The sequence below is a fragment of the Rhopalosiphum maidis genome, chromosome 1 (genome assembly GCF_003676215.2).
Source record: "Rhopalosiphum maidis isolate BTI-1 chromosome 1, ASM367621v3, whole genome shotgun sequence".
NCBI lineage: Eukaryota > Metazoa > Arthropoda > Insecta > Hemiptera > Aphididae > Rhopalosiphum > Rhopalosiphum maidis.
The window spans coordinates 22160070-22178356 of NC_040877.1; the positions used below are offsets into that span (position 1 = coordinate 22160070).

The following is an 18287-nucleotide window of genomic DNA, read 5'->3' on the forward strand; positions in this document are numbered from 1 at the left end:
TGAGAAATGTTCAAAGACGCCATTATTTCGCTTCAAAAGGGAGAGTCGGGGAAACATTTATCTATAGCCTCTCCACCATCGCTTGCCGAAGTCGAGCGGGTCCCCATTATTGCTGCAGCGGAATGACGTCGCAGTAATACTGGTGTTGTGCGTGGGCGTGTGCGCGATGATCTCAATAATAACTCATGTACACGGGGCACCAGGTAATTATGTTATTGTTGTACAACTAATATAATATAATATATCATAATACCTATACAAGGTAGATGTGCTGATCCTGTACAGCGTTGTCCGAGGCAAATTAAATAATGCAAATGGATTTACCCCGTCTTAAACGCCATTAATTGTAAACTACTAAACTATATACACACACACACACATTCAACGCAATGATTTGGGTGGTTTTGATCAAACATAAAATACAAGTCTACAATTATATACGATTAAAATAAATATTTTATTTATCGTAACCAACGACAACCCTAAACCAACCAAAAAGTATTTGTTTTTCGTGAGCCAACAAATCCTTGTGTAAACCACTCATCTTTAAAATATAAAATTTTAAAAATTGACTTCGAAGCATACATCCTAGGCTATGGGATTACCTATAATCTGCATACAAAATTTCAGAACCATAAGTGTAATAGAATTGGCTGTGTATCTTTTATGCATACACAAGTAAACGTTGTCTTTTATATTAATATACATATAATATGTGCAGCAGCATGTTTGTGTGTGATATGGAAATGCATTTGTTTACTTAATAAATAATAAATCAGATGAAAACAAGAAATGTATATACATCTTTTTACACTACACAACATACAAGTACATTACAAAAAATGCAATGCAACACTTTAGTAAAAATAACGTTAGAAATTCTTTTCAGAACAATTAAAAACTTGAAGGAGCTGAAAAAAGTCCCTTTGAATAAGAGCAACATCGAGATTTGCATTATTACAAGATACAGCAATGTAGCATAATCTATGTAAGTATAATTATCTTGTGTATTCATATCTACAATATATTGTTCTAAGTGATATAATTTTACTCGTACAGTGTACTTTAAACGGTTTAAACATCAATTGTACATAAAAAAAAAACTTTAATATATATATTTTATTTTTTTTTTCAATATTTTAAAATAAATTGCACTCTTTAAATATGTCGATATTGTGAGTTTTCTTTTACGTAATAATACAATATTATCATCTATTGATCGAGGTAATTAAAAAATACATATTATTCAATATAATATTAAAAATATTATCTGAATACATGATACATAATATTAAGCCATTGATAAAGTATAAAACCGATTATAAATACATTATTAATTAAAAAAATATGATATAATAAATATAAATATATTTATATAAATTATATAATCAATGGACAATGATTAAACGTTCAATACATACCTACTAATTTTTATGGAAAGTTAATCAGTTATACAAATACTTTAACCACTTCAAACTACTTACGGAAAAAATAAGTGAGGTGTAGTTTTTAAAATATAGTTTTATTTTAGATTATCAAGGTATAAAATGTTAAATTAATAAAAAAATAACAAACAACCCTTTTTCCAAAAAGAAAATTAATCGATTCAAATGTATATTCTCTGAATTACTGTATATAACACACATACGTTTATTTTAATTATACTGTATTTTTCATATGTTGTTCGCAATATATTCGCAAACAACTGAGAAATTCCAAAGCACTTTAAAAAAAATCTATATAAATAAAATGGGTAATATTTCAAACACCTGCTTTTGGAACACTTCTCCCACAAAAATATAGTGTTAAAAAAAAAAAATAACTCCATTCCTATCAATAGGTCTCTAACACTATAAGCAAATCATCGGTGTATGATACGAATTTTAATTTAAGATTATTCATTCAAAGGACACACATATACCATAACATAATTTTGCATTTCAATCCATTGCGATCCGATTAATTTAAAATTTTATTTTCCAATTATATTATTAAACATGGCTGTAAATAATGTCCACTTGCAATTGCGTTTGTGTACAATGAAATGTGTATCACTGTATAATACACGCTGCACAAAAAGTCCAACTGTTATTAGATATCGTTATCGTGATCGTGTACAGTGTACTTATATATACATCATGAGCCCTTTTTTCGACCCGAAAACGACGACAGCACGACGGGCGCCGGCGTCCCCTCGACTACAGTCGATTTTTTTCCAACAGAGTGCTTCGCATGGATAGGACGTTGAACGTGAGCCATAAAACCAGACCCGAACGTCCCGTGATTTACACGCATATACACATACAATATGCATACTGAGTGATCCTTAACGTAAGACACTCATTATTTCAAAAACTAATAATGTTTTTGCAAATATGTTTTTGCAAAATTTTAAATTATTTTTTCATTTATTAAACATTTTTTAGTGAAAACATACATTTTAGATTTTGAACGGAACGATGAATATATTGATTTTACACTGGTGTGTATTTTTTCTTATTGTATGTTTGTAAATATTTTTTTGAGGCAATAAAAATGCTTTGATTTTCAAAAATTGATGTGTTTTCTGGTATCAAATTGAATTTACAATTGGTATTTTGGGTAGATCAAAAATAATTTCTAAAAGTAAATTTTATAATTGGAAAAAACAAATTTTAATCTTTGACAAAACGATTTTATTTTTTTTGTCGTATTTCGAATACACACATTTTTACCAAATATTTGTTATCATTTTAATAATATATTATAAAATTTCCAAAAAATTTTTTTTTCATTCGATAACTGTTGATAAAATTATTTGGTTTTTTTGTATGCATTTGAAATTAAAATATTGAAATTTGTCAAAATAGCAAAAAATTACTTACTACTTTGTAGTTAGAAATTCATAAAAACTTTTCGCTTTATATCTAAGTTTTGAAAATTTAATACAAGATTCCTTATAATTAGTTTATACTTAAACCATAAAATCTAATAAATATATAAAGGCAATTATTTTTTATAGGCATTTTAAGTTAAAATTTGGTTGAAATTACTTATTTAAATATGAATAACGATGTTAATTATTTTATCATAATTTAAAAATATTATTCGTAGAAATTTAAAACTTTTACATATATTATATTATTATGAATTTTATAGTATTTACAGGAAAATATTATTAAATGTTGAGTTATATAATAAGTTTATATAATAATATGATATAAATACATATTATTATTATAATTAAATACTTATAATTTATTAAATATTTAATCAAGTTACTATAATACTAAAAAAAAACTTTAATAGCTAATTTACAATACATGTCACTAAATATACTAATAAGTAATATAATGATATAGATTTGCAGTTTGTGCATTTGTGTGTGTGTGTGTGTGTAAATCAAATACATAAATTACTTAGTGAATGAAGGTAATTTTAAGGTATATTTAAGTTTTTTTTATATTTTTATTTCCAAGAATACCTGTTACCTATTTGTCTAAAATATAAAATATTTCATCACGAAACCAATTTAAAATACCGTAATTGTTTAAAATATAAATCATGTGTATATTATATTATAGTATTATATAAATATATAAATCCTAAAATATGTATTTATCTGTTAAATACTTTATATTACAATATTATGGTAATATTATTGTCTATAAATTATTATTTATTTACAATTATGTTACCTAAATACTCATTAGATGTTACATAATGCTATATAAAAAAAATATTGGAGGTAGATAAATACTTGTTTTTCCCAAACACACTACAAGTCTACTACAATATAGCCTGCCTGCGCGGCAGCTGTGTACTAACTCAAAAACACTTAATACTCGTATATTATATAGTTCCGACGACGCAGACGTACCAAAATTGCATACCCTACACCCCGTCACAACAATATTAATATTAATTTATATTTTAGTCGGAACTCGATACTTATATATTGTTATTGTATCACAGGGAACAATCCAAATAATATAGATAGAATTTTTTTCTATCTACCAAACAACTCTTTAATAACATATAACGTCAATTTTATTACTTAGCTATACATTTTCTAAAAATATATTTTTAAATACATTCATTTTTTAATTAGAAAGCAATTTACCATTAAAACATAAAATAAGAAAATTTTAATATTAGGTTATAAATATATTATGAAATCGTTTTTAAGCTATTCTATTCGTTAGAACACACTATAATATGCGAGTAAAATACTATATTGTGTAAAATATTTCAAGCACCGATTATTATTATTAATATTTTAAACGCTCGCTAAAATAATATACCAATATATTATTTATATTAATTATTTTTATCATATAATGCCATTACTGCTATGGATAAATGTTCATAGATAAATAATATAAAGTTAATTAATTTGGAGACTTGGGGATTCGCCCGCGTTTCCGAAGTCAATACAACTATCATAGTATCATACTGTATGATATTCAAATATTGTAGTAAATATTACATTGGTTATAATATCGTGGTGTACAATGTGATCCCATGCAACAAAGCACGTCATAATATATTGCTTTTAGTCTTCTTTTTTACTTAAATGGTTTTAATTACTACATACATTATTGTCATAAACCATTTTTTTATCATAACATCACTTATGTAAAAGAACTACAATCAAATAAATCTATGATAACGATGTTTTTAAATCTTAATAAATTGTTTCAATGAAATTTGCAATACGCATTTTAAATTTTATCATTATACTATTGTTATTAATTTTTATTTTTGTTATATAGACCTAATGATAAAAATTATTTCGATATTATTTAGTCTACAATTTATAAATAAACCTTGCTGTATAATTATATTATAAGATTCGGGAAGCAATAATAATGAACATTACATGATATGTTTACGTCTGCAACTATATGAGTTTAAATTAATATGTAAACACAACTTGTTCTATTGGTAATTTAATTGAACATTTGTCTAGGATAAAAAAAAAGATGAACATTGCTACTATATAATGTCTTCTAGAAATAAGAATAAATATTTATATTAATGTATTTTTATAAACTATAATTATTTAAGAAGCGTTAAAGTGATGTTGTTCAATGCACATTGCCCATAATCCATTACTCGTTCCCTACGTTCTATCTATATTATATGTATATTTACAGTACAATAAAATAATAGTACCATTAAAGTCAAATTTAAATTAAATTAAAAATACTTCAAACAACGTTAATATATTTGATGAAGGTAAAAAAACCTTAACGTGTTGATGCATATACCTAATCGATTATCACATTACTTTTTTTAACAAGTTTAATTTTGTTCAAATTACTAAATACCTACTCACACTCACACATGGTATTTATTTAATGAAACAATTTACTGTGATGTTGTGTTTTAGGGTCTGTAATTCGATTTCATTTTTTAAATTAAATTAGAAATCACATTATTAATTTTCCATTTGTTTAAACATAAAACGAGTTTTAGGTTAGGTAAATTGGTAATTTACCGAAGGGCTTCTTAAATTCAAATACAGTATTCCCAAATAAACTTAAAACATTAATTAAGTGTTTCTCGATCAATTATAAAACATTATTTATCTTTGCTATTTTATTAAAAAAAAATCGAATCCTTTGCGTTTTCATATGTCAAATATTTTCAATGATTAATCCATTATTATTATTTTTTTTTTTTGTAAGTAATAATTTTTATATTTATTTCCATTTTTGTTATTATATATTTTTTTTAAATATATACAGTGTATTATTTATTAAACATTATATAAATGCTTAATAGCTGAAAGTAATGTGTTATTATTCTTATAATTTTAGACTTAAATATTTAACAAAATTGTATGAATCGGAAGTTATTTACGCAAAAATAACTACGGATACCTAACCTATATATGTGTATGTATATAATGTTTGGCAGTCGAAATATTCTAATGGAATTATTTTTCGAGTACACAACATATACAATGTACAAGTCATTTGATCAAATTAACTCTTTTTAACATTTTTAACTCTTACAATAACAATACAATCTGCTCTCCACGAATTTTGAAGTTTTAAAATAAAACTAAATAAGGAGTATGTTAATAATAAAATATGCGTCTATAGATACTCACTTGAAACTTTAAAAACATAACTTATACATTTTTTTGTAATTAGGTACATTATTCATAATTTTAAAAAAATATATTATTTAAATTATAAAAATTTAAATATAATATTATCTGAAAACACTGAAATACATTAAAAATATAATACAATGAGACTTTTTTTATTAATATAATTAATATAGATACACCAAAGTCTGAATAAATGTACCCTCAATAAATTATATTAATCTACATGTATATAAGATGATTGATGTCTAATGGTCGAAATAAAATACATTATTATTTTTATAAAGGTATAACTTAATAAGTTATATTACCACTAACATAACAGTCTACTATATTTCAATACGAAACAATAATATTATAGAAGTCCATTTAGATTTAATTATCAGATATAATTTACCAACAATACAAATAACCGTAAATAAACTTTAAAATATATTACATTTGCATATTTATTTTCAAGAATACTGCACATTTAGAACTTTTTATTGACCAATTATTATATTTTCATAAACATAGTTAAATAATTGTTATATAATCCATCCTCATTCCTCGACGTATATTAATGTTGTGACCATGTTATCATAATAGGTTTTTTAGTTTAGAAACAATTTCGTTTAAAACTTTACCACTGGATCAAATAACAGTAACCTACATCAGCTGTCGACCAAGTCATAAAATTTGTTATTTTTATTCACTTATGCATATATTTTAATCTAAAAGCAGAGCAATTTTCACTAAAACTTTAAACTAAACATAATAAACTTTACTGATTTAACTATCTTTTGACAATGACAGCCTGCATCAGATGTCAGATGTGTCATGAAATTATACTCTGTTTCATCAACTTAAGCGAATCTATAGCAAAAAAATTTACAACTTTAAGTAAAAAATAACAAACTTAGTGTTATTTAGTAATTACATGTCAAACACAATCATATTTGTTATGAAAGGAAAATATAACCATATTAATATTAAAAAGATGGAATTTTCACAAACACTATATATTAAACCAATCAACCCACCTAAATTATTGTGTATAAATATGTATTTATGTATTTGTTTATTGAAGTTGTTACGTTAATATATAAAAATTATTATTATTATTTATTTTTATTTGTAACAAAAAATATTATAGATTTAATATTTATCAACAATAATAGCGATAAATCATAAATTATTATCTAATTATATTAATCGAACATAATATTTTACAGAAAGTATTTTTGTTCATATTTATATATGTTTTTATTAAATGGAAAAAAATTAAATAATTTATATTTTATAAGTAATTTTTATTTTTGATCGTAGACCAATAATAATATTTATATATATATATATTATAAAGCATTGACAACTTGGTAATATTTAACTCTATAACAGTTTACATTTATCTGTATTAGACTAGAACGTATTTTTACTCTTAATTGGACTCCGCAGGTTGAGCATTTAATTTGATCTTCTTTGTTCATAAATAGAACCATTTATATACTTAACTGAATGTCTTCATGTATGTCTTACTTTTAAACATATTAAGATTATTTCTTTAATAATGAATTAACTTTTATTCAGAAACACAAATAAGGCTGTTATTTCAAATAATAATTGTATACAAAATCTTCAACTTTCTATTATCAGTAATTTTTTCCAAGAAAACATTTTTGACACAATTTATTAATTATTTTATTGCATATATGCAGTGGCTAAATACAGCTGCTTTTCTTGATAAATATTATAAATTCATAAACAATAGTTATACACAACTTTTTCAATGTTTTATTTTCTTTCTGATAGACTAAACAGTGATTTTTTTATCACTGTATTTAAAAGTATATTTTCAACCACATAAGTTGTTCATCTCTATTGCATATCATTAGCGTTTAGGCAACGCATACATTTAATACTGCATTAAAACAATGTACCTAAATAATATTCTCAGAGAATCCTATTTAAATTATGTTAGTCTATAAAATAAATTACTATTGATTTTATTTGCATATGACAATATATCATCAATCATATATTATAATATGTATACGTCTGTTTGGGATGATTAAATCATTATAAATTTTATAATATTATCTTAAATCCTAATTTATACAAGATGGAATATTCTTCAAAGAATATAAAGTAAAAATTATAACAACTAATTATTTATGTATAAGTTATCATATTCTTAAATATTTAAAAAAAATGTTTAAATTTAATTTTTATTTCCATAATATATTACATACGTCATGTTTAATAATAAATAATAGATTAAAATACTTATTATAATGCTTTACATTCAGGTATTCTACAAGTAATTTAATTAAAAGGTTTAAAAGGTTATTAACTTGTTAAATATAGTAATTTAAATAGCATCCTACATATTATTATGTTGATATAACCAATGAACATATTTTGAAGATTTTGTTAATGAATTATTTGAAGTAGTGGTAAAACAATTAAGAGATATCGTAACTGCAAATTTTTAAAAAGGGAAAACCACTTTTCAACAAATATTTAAAATAAGGTTAATTAATAATTAATATAATATAATTAATAAATAATTTATCAAATATTAAAACTAAACAGTTTGATTATTTATGAATTTCTAGACTAATTAACATTTTTTATCCAGTTCTTATTTATTATGTATTGCATTTTAAAACTTATTAATATGTGCTATTATAAGTACCTATAAAAGCATAAAATAAATGCACTCAACTTTATAAATATCGTCAAACATATACAAAAGAAAATTTTTAATGTATTTTAGCTAAAGTTTTAAGAGAAGTACTGAAAATACAAAATTCAGTCAATTAAGAATTTTTCCATATTAGTTTATTGAAACTTGGCACTTATAATGACAAAAAATAATAAACGAGGAGCAGAAAGAAATCAACTGAAAAGTACAATATAGTATATGAATACCTATGATGCAAAATATTTAGGTGTTACATTATTTGAAAGATCACACTTTTTTTCTCTAAGTTAAATTATTTAAAAATAAAATACTGTAGTTATTCAGAAGCTGACCAAATATCTCAAAGCATCATAAATTCATGACATAACGTAATTTAATGATACACATTAAAATTTATGCATTAACATGAAAAATGTCAATTTGCGAGTTAGACATAAATTATTAACCATAAGAAAAATTGCAAACTATATTATATATAGTTAGTTTTCATCATATATCAATCTTGCACTTCAAACCCTTGAAGTACTTAACTAGTAACTACCCTTAAATCATTTTTTCCTACATAATTAAAGATTGAGTTTTTTAGTTAGACTAAACGAAGTTTTTCAAAAAATTTTTGTAGGTAATCTATTTGTCAGTAGATTTTAAAACATGATGATTTATCTTTAAATGTTTTAAAGTTTATTAATAAAAACTATCAAAGATCAGACAATCTCTCGTGTGTAAAGCGAATCAATAGACAATTATCTGATACCCAATGGCATATATATATATATATATATTATCTTGTCTAATTTTTTTATTTATTTATAAAACTTTTCTAACTATTTAATTTTTTAGTAAATACCTGGAAGTTCCAAAAAATTGGATGTTCTTCTCTGTCTACCACGAGCTGTGGCGTTAAAGTTAAGCGGTGCTAATTCTTCATTGGAAAATTGAGAGTCACGACTACTTCGACGAGAAGCTAGATAAGCTAGTCCCCGGCCTCTAGGTGACGATGGTCTAGAAACCGACGCTGGCATCGTGGATATATCCTCCTCCGTGCACTCAGTTAAATCAGACGCTGACCTAAAATAAATTAAAAGTAAGTATTAAATAAACATTTAAAATATTTTTAATACTTTTACAACACCTAGTTTTAAATAAAACTATATAATTTTGCATAATATAATACATTATTATTATTTTTATATAATTGTTTATTTTTAAATATGAATAAATAAATTAAAACGAATATTAGAATATATCTGTTATCTGAGTAATAATTGAAATATAATGCATAAAAGCCGTATATAATTATTATTAGGTATGTATGTATCGATATACATTCGATCAGTTTATAATCTTTACAAATTCGATAATATTACTTACATTTTCTGCAATATTAACAAAAATAAACTTAAATAGGTAGAATCAATAGTAGTGATGTATATTTTGTTATTTCACGCGTATGTTTAAGACAGAAACAATACATGCAGGTCTAAGCGATGTAGCACCCACTTAATTGTTTAAAATTATTCGAGATAATTTTGCTAAAATGTAACTAATTAAACCAATAAATTATTAAGTAACAATAGCTTGCGAAAAAAAAAGCTAACTCTTAATTTAGAAATTTTGTAAATAAGAATGTTCACAGTACATTTATACTAGCATTTTCTTTATGTAGTTATAATTGTTTAAGATCCATACTATTTTTAAGCTATTTATAGAATTTTGATATTGCCTATTTTACATTTTGAGCGAAACGGTGAAAGTAATGGTTTTGCAATAATGTGTTGTTGTTTTTTTGTCCATCGTTACTTTTTAAAGAAGTATAAAAATGCTTCAATTTTGAGGGTAGTTTCTGCTATAGCAAATTAAATATGTAATAAAAAATTCCTCATAAATTTTTTTTACCGGAATTTTAAAATAGAGTTTGACATAAAACCACATAAATATTTTATGAGCGTTTGAAGTTTACATTTCGACGACATTGGATTTTCAAACGTATTATATAATAATAATTTATCCTCAAAGAATTTTGTTATTTTATTATTCAAAAATAATTCTTCATATTAAGTTGATATAGATTTAGTTTTGTTTTAAGAATATCTAAAATACACGAGCACAGTTTTTTTAAATATTTGAAATTCAAAAATATTTTTAATCTCTGTAAATTTTTACTCTCAGCATAAATTAATATTTATTTTTTATTATTCAAAACAAGTTATTATTATTGTTTTTTGAATTCATAAATCTGAATTTTAGGTATGTAACTATATTTGTTACAACCATATATCTAATATTAAATTAAACAATATACATCAGTATAATATAATCATAGTATAAATTAAATATAACTGTTTGAATAATTGTTAACTTAACTATCTTATAATTATTATAAGCTGTTAACTATCTGTAAATTGGTGTCGATGTAGCATACACGGAAAAAAATTCAGCAATAAACGCACGCGTAGTTCGACAGTTCAATACAACAAACAGCCTTTTACGACAATTTTTTCCATCGCAGCATTCTATTTTAATAAATAAAATTGCATTGTACTAAACGTTCTTTCCAGAAACAACGATAGGGACGAAGTCGAAAAACGGAGCACTAATGTGGTGGACCTCATCTCCGAGGACTGGTGTGCTGTAACCAGGACGAACCGCTGACAGAAATTCAGGTAAACTGGATGTCTACCGACCAATTACTGCAGGACCCGGTGCGGGTGACCCTATACCACAGGGGCTAGGCAAACAGGACATCCATCGATCAGTTGCGACTAATCAGGAATGAAGTCCAGACACAATCGTCAGAAAAACAACAGTCGTAACATCAATCAGCATTCAGCAGCAAAAACAGCGAGTGAGCTCAGCCCCACGATGCTAGGAGAGCCGGTACCAGTACCCGAAGCGTCAGAGACATCCTGTATACTAGCGGTGATGGTGGACGGAGGCACAGATGACGCGGAACTATAGGAAGTTCAAAAAACTGAAGGAAAAGATAAAGGCCAGGGATCAATTGGTAAGCCAGCAATACCGGCTAACCATACAACTTGCACCAATATCGGACCCGGAGGCCGTCAGCCGAACATTACTCGGTGGAAACGATGGAGATGGACCTACCGGTGATAAAAAGGGCTAAATTTCCGATGAGCCGTTACCGACCACCAGCCAGGAGCAGCTCACCCAAACCTAAAAGTCGCCCAACTTAATCGAACTTAATACTCCAAGCGTTGATTTTGACGCGTCGCGCGTCGATGGCAAAACGTTTTTCGTTGTCGTTTGGAATTCCGGCTATTTTCGTACCATTGGTACTCGATTCTTGTGATAAAGAAAGATAACCGATTCTTTATGTATAAAAGTATAACTAACATTTCAATGATAGTTCTATGTATGGTTATGATTTGAAAACAATTAATTTTTAGTAATAATAAATTTGTACTACAACTACTACAATGTCAATAATAATATAAAAAAAAAAATTGTCTATAATATTATTATTTTATAATCATTTTCTTTAATTGAAATATATTTTTTCATTATTAACAAGTGTTGTCTGGTACTCTGGTGGACATTTTATGTTTCCGGACGAAACATCGCTGAAAAACGTCGAATAGTGAACTTAGAGTGTTTTGTTTATGTATTTGATATTATATGTCAACGTATAAAAATCTAAAATAATTGAGTATACTTAAAAACTCCATTAAATGTATTAGTTATTAAAGAAAAAAATCGATGTAAGCAAACTTGGTGAATCACTATGTATTTGTGTATTTTAAAAGTAGATCGTTGAATAAATAGTATAATTTTTACAACTTAATTAAAACTTAAATTCCAGAATCAAGAATAAACCAAATAAAAATATCAAAAACACCATATCACCATTTTTTTTTTAAATTTAAAAAAGCTTGGGTAGGAATAAAATACTGATTTCCATTATATTTATTATTTTTATTAGTTAAATTTAACGACTCTGTATTCTGTAATTATGAAAATAAGATAAAAGTATCATCTCCTACGTCTACGATTGATAAACTATATACTTGTATATTTTAATTACATCGTTAATCACTTTTTTTTATTCTTGAGAATGATATAAAGTATAAAAGATCGAGTATTATTTTTAAGTGGGAATAATTATTTAATAGCATTATACCTACCGTGAAGTTTTCAATTTACACTAAATCATTTTACCTGTCGCCTAGACATAATAATATCTACATAATATTTTAATTTAGTATACTACTGTATACATAATATATACAACCTAACAATAAACAGATTATTCTAATTTACATAAATATTAGACCAAAAAACTAACAAACTATACCTATTATGATTATTAAATCTATTCAAGACTTTGGTACCTACAATAAACCTACCTGGCCACCTATAAATTTATACTTGCTAATCCAAGAGTCAAATCCATTACAATATCTATTTCTTTCAAGTAGGTAGAAATATGAAAAAAATTAAATTTGAATAAAAATGTTATACTTATAGTTCATTATAGGTTAGATTTATTTTTAAAACGTCTTGATGTATTCATCTAACATTTAACAAAATATTAATCTATGATCTATCTAAATTTTTAATCACGGATAATTTAAATATATTAAGTTCTATAAATTAAACTTAATTTCTTTTTTTAAGAATTTAATAACTGCAATGACATATCTATTATGAATTATGGCTATTATAACTAGGATGTGTAATACATATTTTATGAACAGGACTAATATAGTATAATATATAAAAATATGGATATTGGATATTGGATATGTATTGTATACCTTTAATTTAAAAATAAGTTAACTACAGTTAAGTATTTTTTTTTCAATTTTAAAAAATGTTAACTTTTAATTATTACTGTATTTAGTTATTGGCCTTTGTATTATCAAAACAATTTTAACAATTTTAACTAAATAAGTTTTCAATGCATTTACATCGATATTATACTAAAATTAATCAAACTAGTATTCTGTAGTACCTATTCCTAACTTGATTATAATAATTTAAATTAATCAATAATTTTAACATCATAGTTTTCAAATATTTACATCGTTTTAAAGAATAATTACATTTTAGAACACAATTATTCATTTCTGTTTTTGTGGAGAAATCTTTATATCAAATCTTTTTAAAAACTTCTATAAAATCAAATTTAAAATATGCATAAATACTTACAGATTGTCTTCTCAAATAACTATTTATAAATAAAATAAAGCTCATCTCTATAAACTAAATTTCAAAAATAGTTTTAGGATATTTATTTTAATATAATATAATATACAAAGTAATTCACCAAGCATGTTTACCGCCATTTCTATACCATATAAAAGGACTGACACAACTTCTTGTATAAGACTCAATCGTTTTTAATATAAATTATTAAGAAGATAATTAATTTTTTAAGTCTTTAATAAATTCTAAGTATTTGAAAATATAATGCTTACTTAAATATACTTGAAATTTATAAAAATCGTAATTTGAATAAATTAAATATTAAAAGAAAAAATTTGGGATGATCAAACTTACTGAATCACTGTGTATATTATGTTATAGGTATAATGAACCTATTTAATTTCGAAGACGTATTTTTAAATCAAATTAACATTTTGCATGTAAGTATTGTTATTTTATACTAAATGGTTGTATTATCAAAAATTACGAGTTTTAACAATTAAAAGTTATATAATTATATTCCAACAAGTAATTTAAGCATGAATATCAAAATATAACATTAATATTTATTACCTTATATTTATTATCAACAAATACCTACTTATTTACTACTACTCGTTTAATCGTTTATATTCGATTCACATTATAATAATTTAAACCTACTAAGTACCTAGTGTCCTAGTACACACTAATCGCATAAAAGTAACAAAAAAAAATATCAGGAGTAACATTAAATTTACTTAGAACAATGTTGATGTGGCTGCTCGATAATTATACATCATCCGTTTATACGTATATAAATATTATATTGTTATGTATTTAGGTATATCAGTCATCACTCATCATTGAACAATAAATGAACGAAAGTATCTATTACTTAAATGCTTTTAAGAGTATAATACATGGAATAGTTTATAGTTATATTTATTAAAAAAAAACATATTATTTCAACTGACTAAACTTTTTTTCTTATGAAAATTAAACTTCAATGAAATGTGAAGAGAAAAAAAGATATTTTTCGCCTGTCATATAAAAATAGACAGAATATTATACTTAAAAATGTGGGCAAATGGATACCAAACTACTTACTGTGCAGTAAGTGTCGAGTGGTTAATTGTAATGGATGTGATTAATTTTATTTCAATACCTATATTATAAAGACAAACGATCTGAGTGGAGATGCTTACATCACCAAGTATATTTCATTAAATGTTTATATTACTATTAAAATAATTTATTTTATTTTTAGTCAATTAATATTAATGAAATTAGTTGAATTAATTATGTGTATAAATTTGTAGTTAAGTGTAAATATATTATTCTTATAGACATTACATTTTTTACATAGTTATTAACTATTAATTTATTACACAATATAGGTGTAATAATTATTACGATTTTATTTAATTATTTCAGATTTTAATAAGTATCTAAAGAATTTACTGTAAAACGAAAATTTAACCCTGAGTGATAATAATAGTTATTGTATATTTTTTTTGTATATATAATTGCCCTGGTAGATATTATGTTTTTATAGTTTTATAATATTTTATAATTTGAGCATGATTTATTATATAGGTACCTAGTCATCAGGATACCTAGTAAAAATTTGAAATATGCAAAGGCAACAATGCCGTTAATTTAAAAAAAAAAATTTTTTGTCCTATGCATACAATAAAAAATACAATTTCAAATTTCAAAATGCTCTTGTGATATAATTTGTAAAGATCTACAAATCTCAGTTCTCTTTATAGGTGGGAATGATAGGTAGGTAAGTACTCACTAGTCATACAATTTAATTTAATATGCATAACAACAGGTGCAACAATGAAAAGGGATAGTGTGGACCTACCTGTGAGTGTTGCACGCGCTATCGCTGTTCGTGTTGTACGACGTGGTGGTAGCCGCACTGCCCGTGGACGGACTCCTGGGTAGCGTCCTCGGTGTGTTCGGGTTTGTGCCGCCACTGCGGCCATAATGATGGACAATGGCCGAGCCGCCAGACGACGAAGATGCGGTCGCAGAACCTGCGGACGGCGGGAATTTGAACACTCCAGTGGACGACGGGGTCGTAGGGCTGCGCCGCGGTGGCCCGTCGGTCGGCGTGGTCACGCTCAGCGACGGGCTCCTCGGCGGCGTGTAATACGACGTGGACGACGAACCGGCGCCCGGTGGCGTCTTATGATGTATGTTGTGATGCGCGTCCGGGAACGAGTTGACATGTCCCAGGTCCCGGCGAACAACGGGTCGCGGCTTGTTAGCCGCTTTGGCGCTGGACGATCGCCGGCACGGCTGATGGTGGTAAGCTACTGCCGGCGGTTGTTGTGCCGACTGCTGCTTAAAATTATTGTTATTGTTGTTGTTATTGTTGTTGTTATTGTTATTATTATGGTTGATGCCGGATGACATTGAACCGGACCCGCCGACCGTACTACTACCCGGACCCGCCGCAATAGCAGCGCCGCCGCTGTTGGACACGTTAACGGACGACTTGGACCGGGGCGAGCACAACGCAAAATACGGCTGAGACTGTTCGGAGAACGAAGTCTCCGACGATCCGATCTCGCTGGCCGAATCGGAACTCCGGAACGTCCGCATGGAACTGCTATGCGATGACATGGTGCCGTGTGCGCGTCGACTGCAACTCCTACTTCTACAGCCGAAGTCGCCGTGTCTCTATTGCTACTACTGCCGAAACGATATTGGCAACAGGTGGACGCCGCGAAGTCAAAACGTGCGGTCCGCAAACGCCGGCTGCACCGCCGCCGTCGCGCTCGCTGCAGATTGGTCGCGGAGACGGCGCGCGGTGCAGCGCGTCACTACTTGGGCGATATTATTCCCTCCGGAACGGACGTCAGTTTTCAGAAAAAAAATTCTATTTTCACGCGAAATTCGATTATTTTATAGGTATAGTTTTTTAGATACGACCGAACAAGACAGCGAAAAACGAACGATCCAGCGCGTATGATGGTATGTTTTTCGTGTGAATACACGATAATAATGATAATAATTACGATCAAATTTCAAAAAAAAAAAAGTGACTGGAAGCTATATTATATATTATCGTCGATTCGCGTATAATAAGGGCGGCACGCAGCAACACGTGTCCCGGTCGCCCCGCAGCTTTCGCGGATGGAGCCGTTCGGTACACTGAACTAAACGACGATACGCGAAGGGAGGGTCTACGCGACTTTTAACAGAATCGCGACCACGGCGGTGGTGGCGTACCGTTAGTGTGAGCTGCACTACAGTCCACAAGTTGGGGGCTACAAAATCGTTCATGAAACATTTAACGCTATCTAGCGTTTGTTAACCAGTACTGATACAGTGTAACTACAATTTAAAAAAGTACATCGCTCTTTTCCATATCAAAGATACAACAGCTACTAAACCAGTGCCTAGTTACAAATTCTTATAAGATGGAAATACGGGGTGATCCATTTAGCATAAGATACTCCATTAGAAGTATTTTACACGTTAAATGGATCAATCTGTATAATATATCTACCTTAAAGAGCACACCACTAGGTTAGGTTATACACTTACACACGTCTCAAAAAAATAGGTACATACGTTTTGATATTATTATGGTTGTAACATATTATTATCTTTAATCTTCACCATCAACATATTCGTTCGATTTACTAATTTGTTTTTATCCTGTAATGCTTTTCGGAATTTAAATTATACCATATAACAAATTAAGTAAATTTTTACTAAGTTTTTCTTATTATTATATTTATTATACTTTAATATGTGTTAACATGTTGCATTTTTTTTTATTTTACATAAACATTACTTATAAATTTAAAATGGTTTTATTTGTAAGATAAATTTGACGAAAATTTGTTGAATTTTTAAAGAATATATATTAGTTTAATTTGTACTAATATTTGATAATTATTAATTAATAAATAACGACAATTATTACTTGTTTAATTTTTAATGAACAGTAAAATAAAAATCATGTTCATATGTAATTTTATTTTTGTTATTAGTGGTGTAAGAAAAAAATTGAAAATCTTAAAATACATACCTATTGGCTATTACCTATATGTTTGGATAATTCAACAATGTTTTAAACAAGAAATGTAATAGTTAGTAGTTACCCTATATATTATTCCTTCAATACTGAACTTGTACATGAAACCTTCTTTTAAACTAAAAAAAAAACAGAAAATAAATATATTCTTTTTCCATGCGCACTTTTTATCAACTTAATAATGTATTTATAAATAATGTGGGCAGTCTGGGGGTCTGGGCAATACATTATGTCTATCGACACACAAAAGCACTATATGGTTTATTATTAGTATTCACTGTATTACAATGCCG

The 18287-nt window shown here is 26.9% G+C and overlaps 1 protein-coding gene across 1 annotated transcript in view; it reads right to left on the reverse strand.

Annotated features, from left to right (window-relative positions):
- Positions 1-17133, reverse strand: part of LOC113547886 (myosin-G heavy chain) — a 79162-nt gene extending 62029 nt beyond the window's left edge. The window contains exons 1-2 of the mRNA XM_026948455.1: positions 15805-17133; positions 9634-9854 (exon numbers count right to left, since the gene is read on the reverse strand). Coding sequence (XP_026804256.1) covers positions 9634-9854; positions 15805-16571 — 988 coding nt within the window. The 5' untranslated portion in view covers positions 16572-17133. The remainder of the gene's footprint in view (positions 1-9633; positions 9855-15804) is intronic.
- Positions 17134-18287: the final 1154 nt, after the last annotated feature.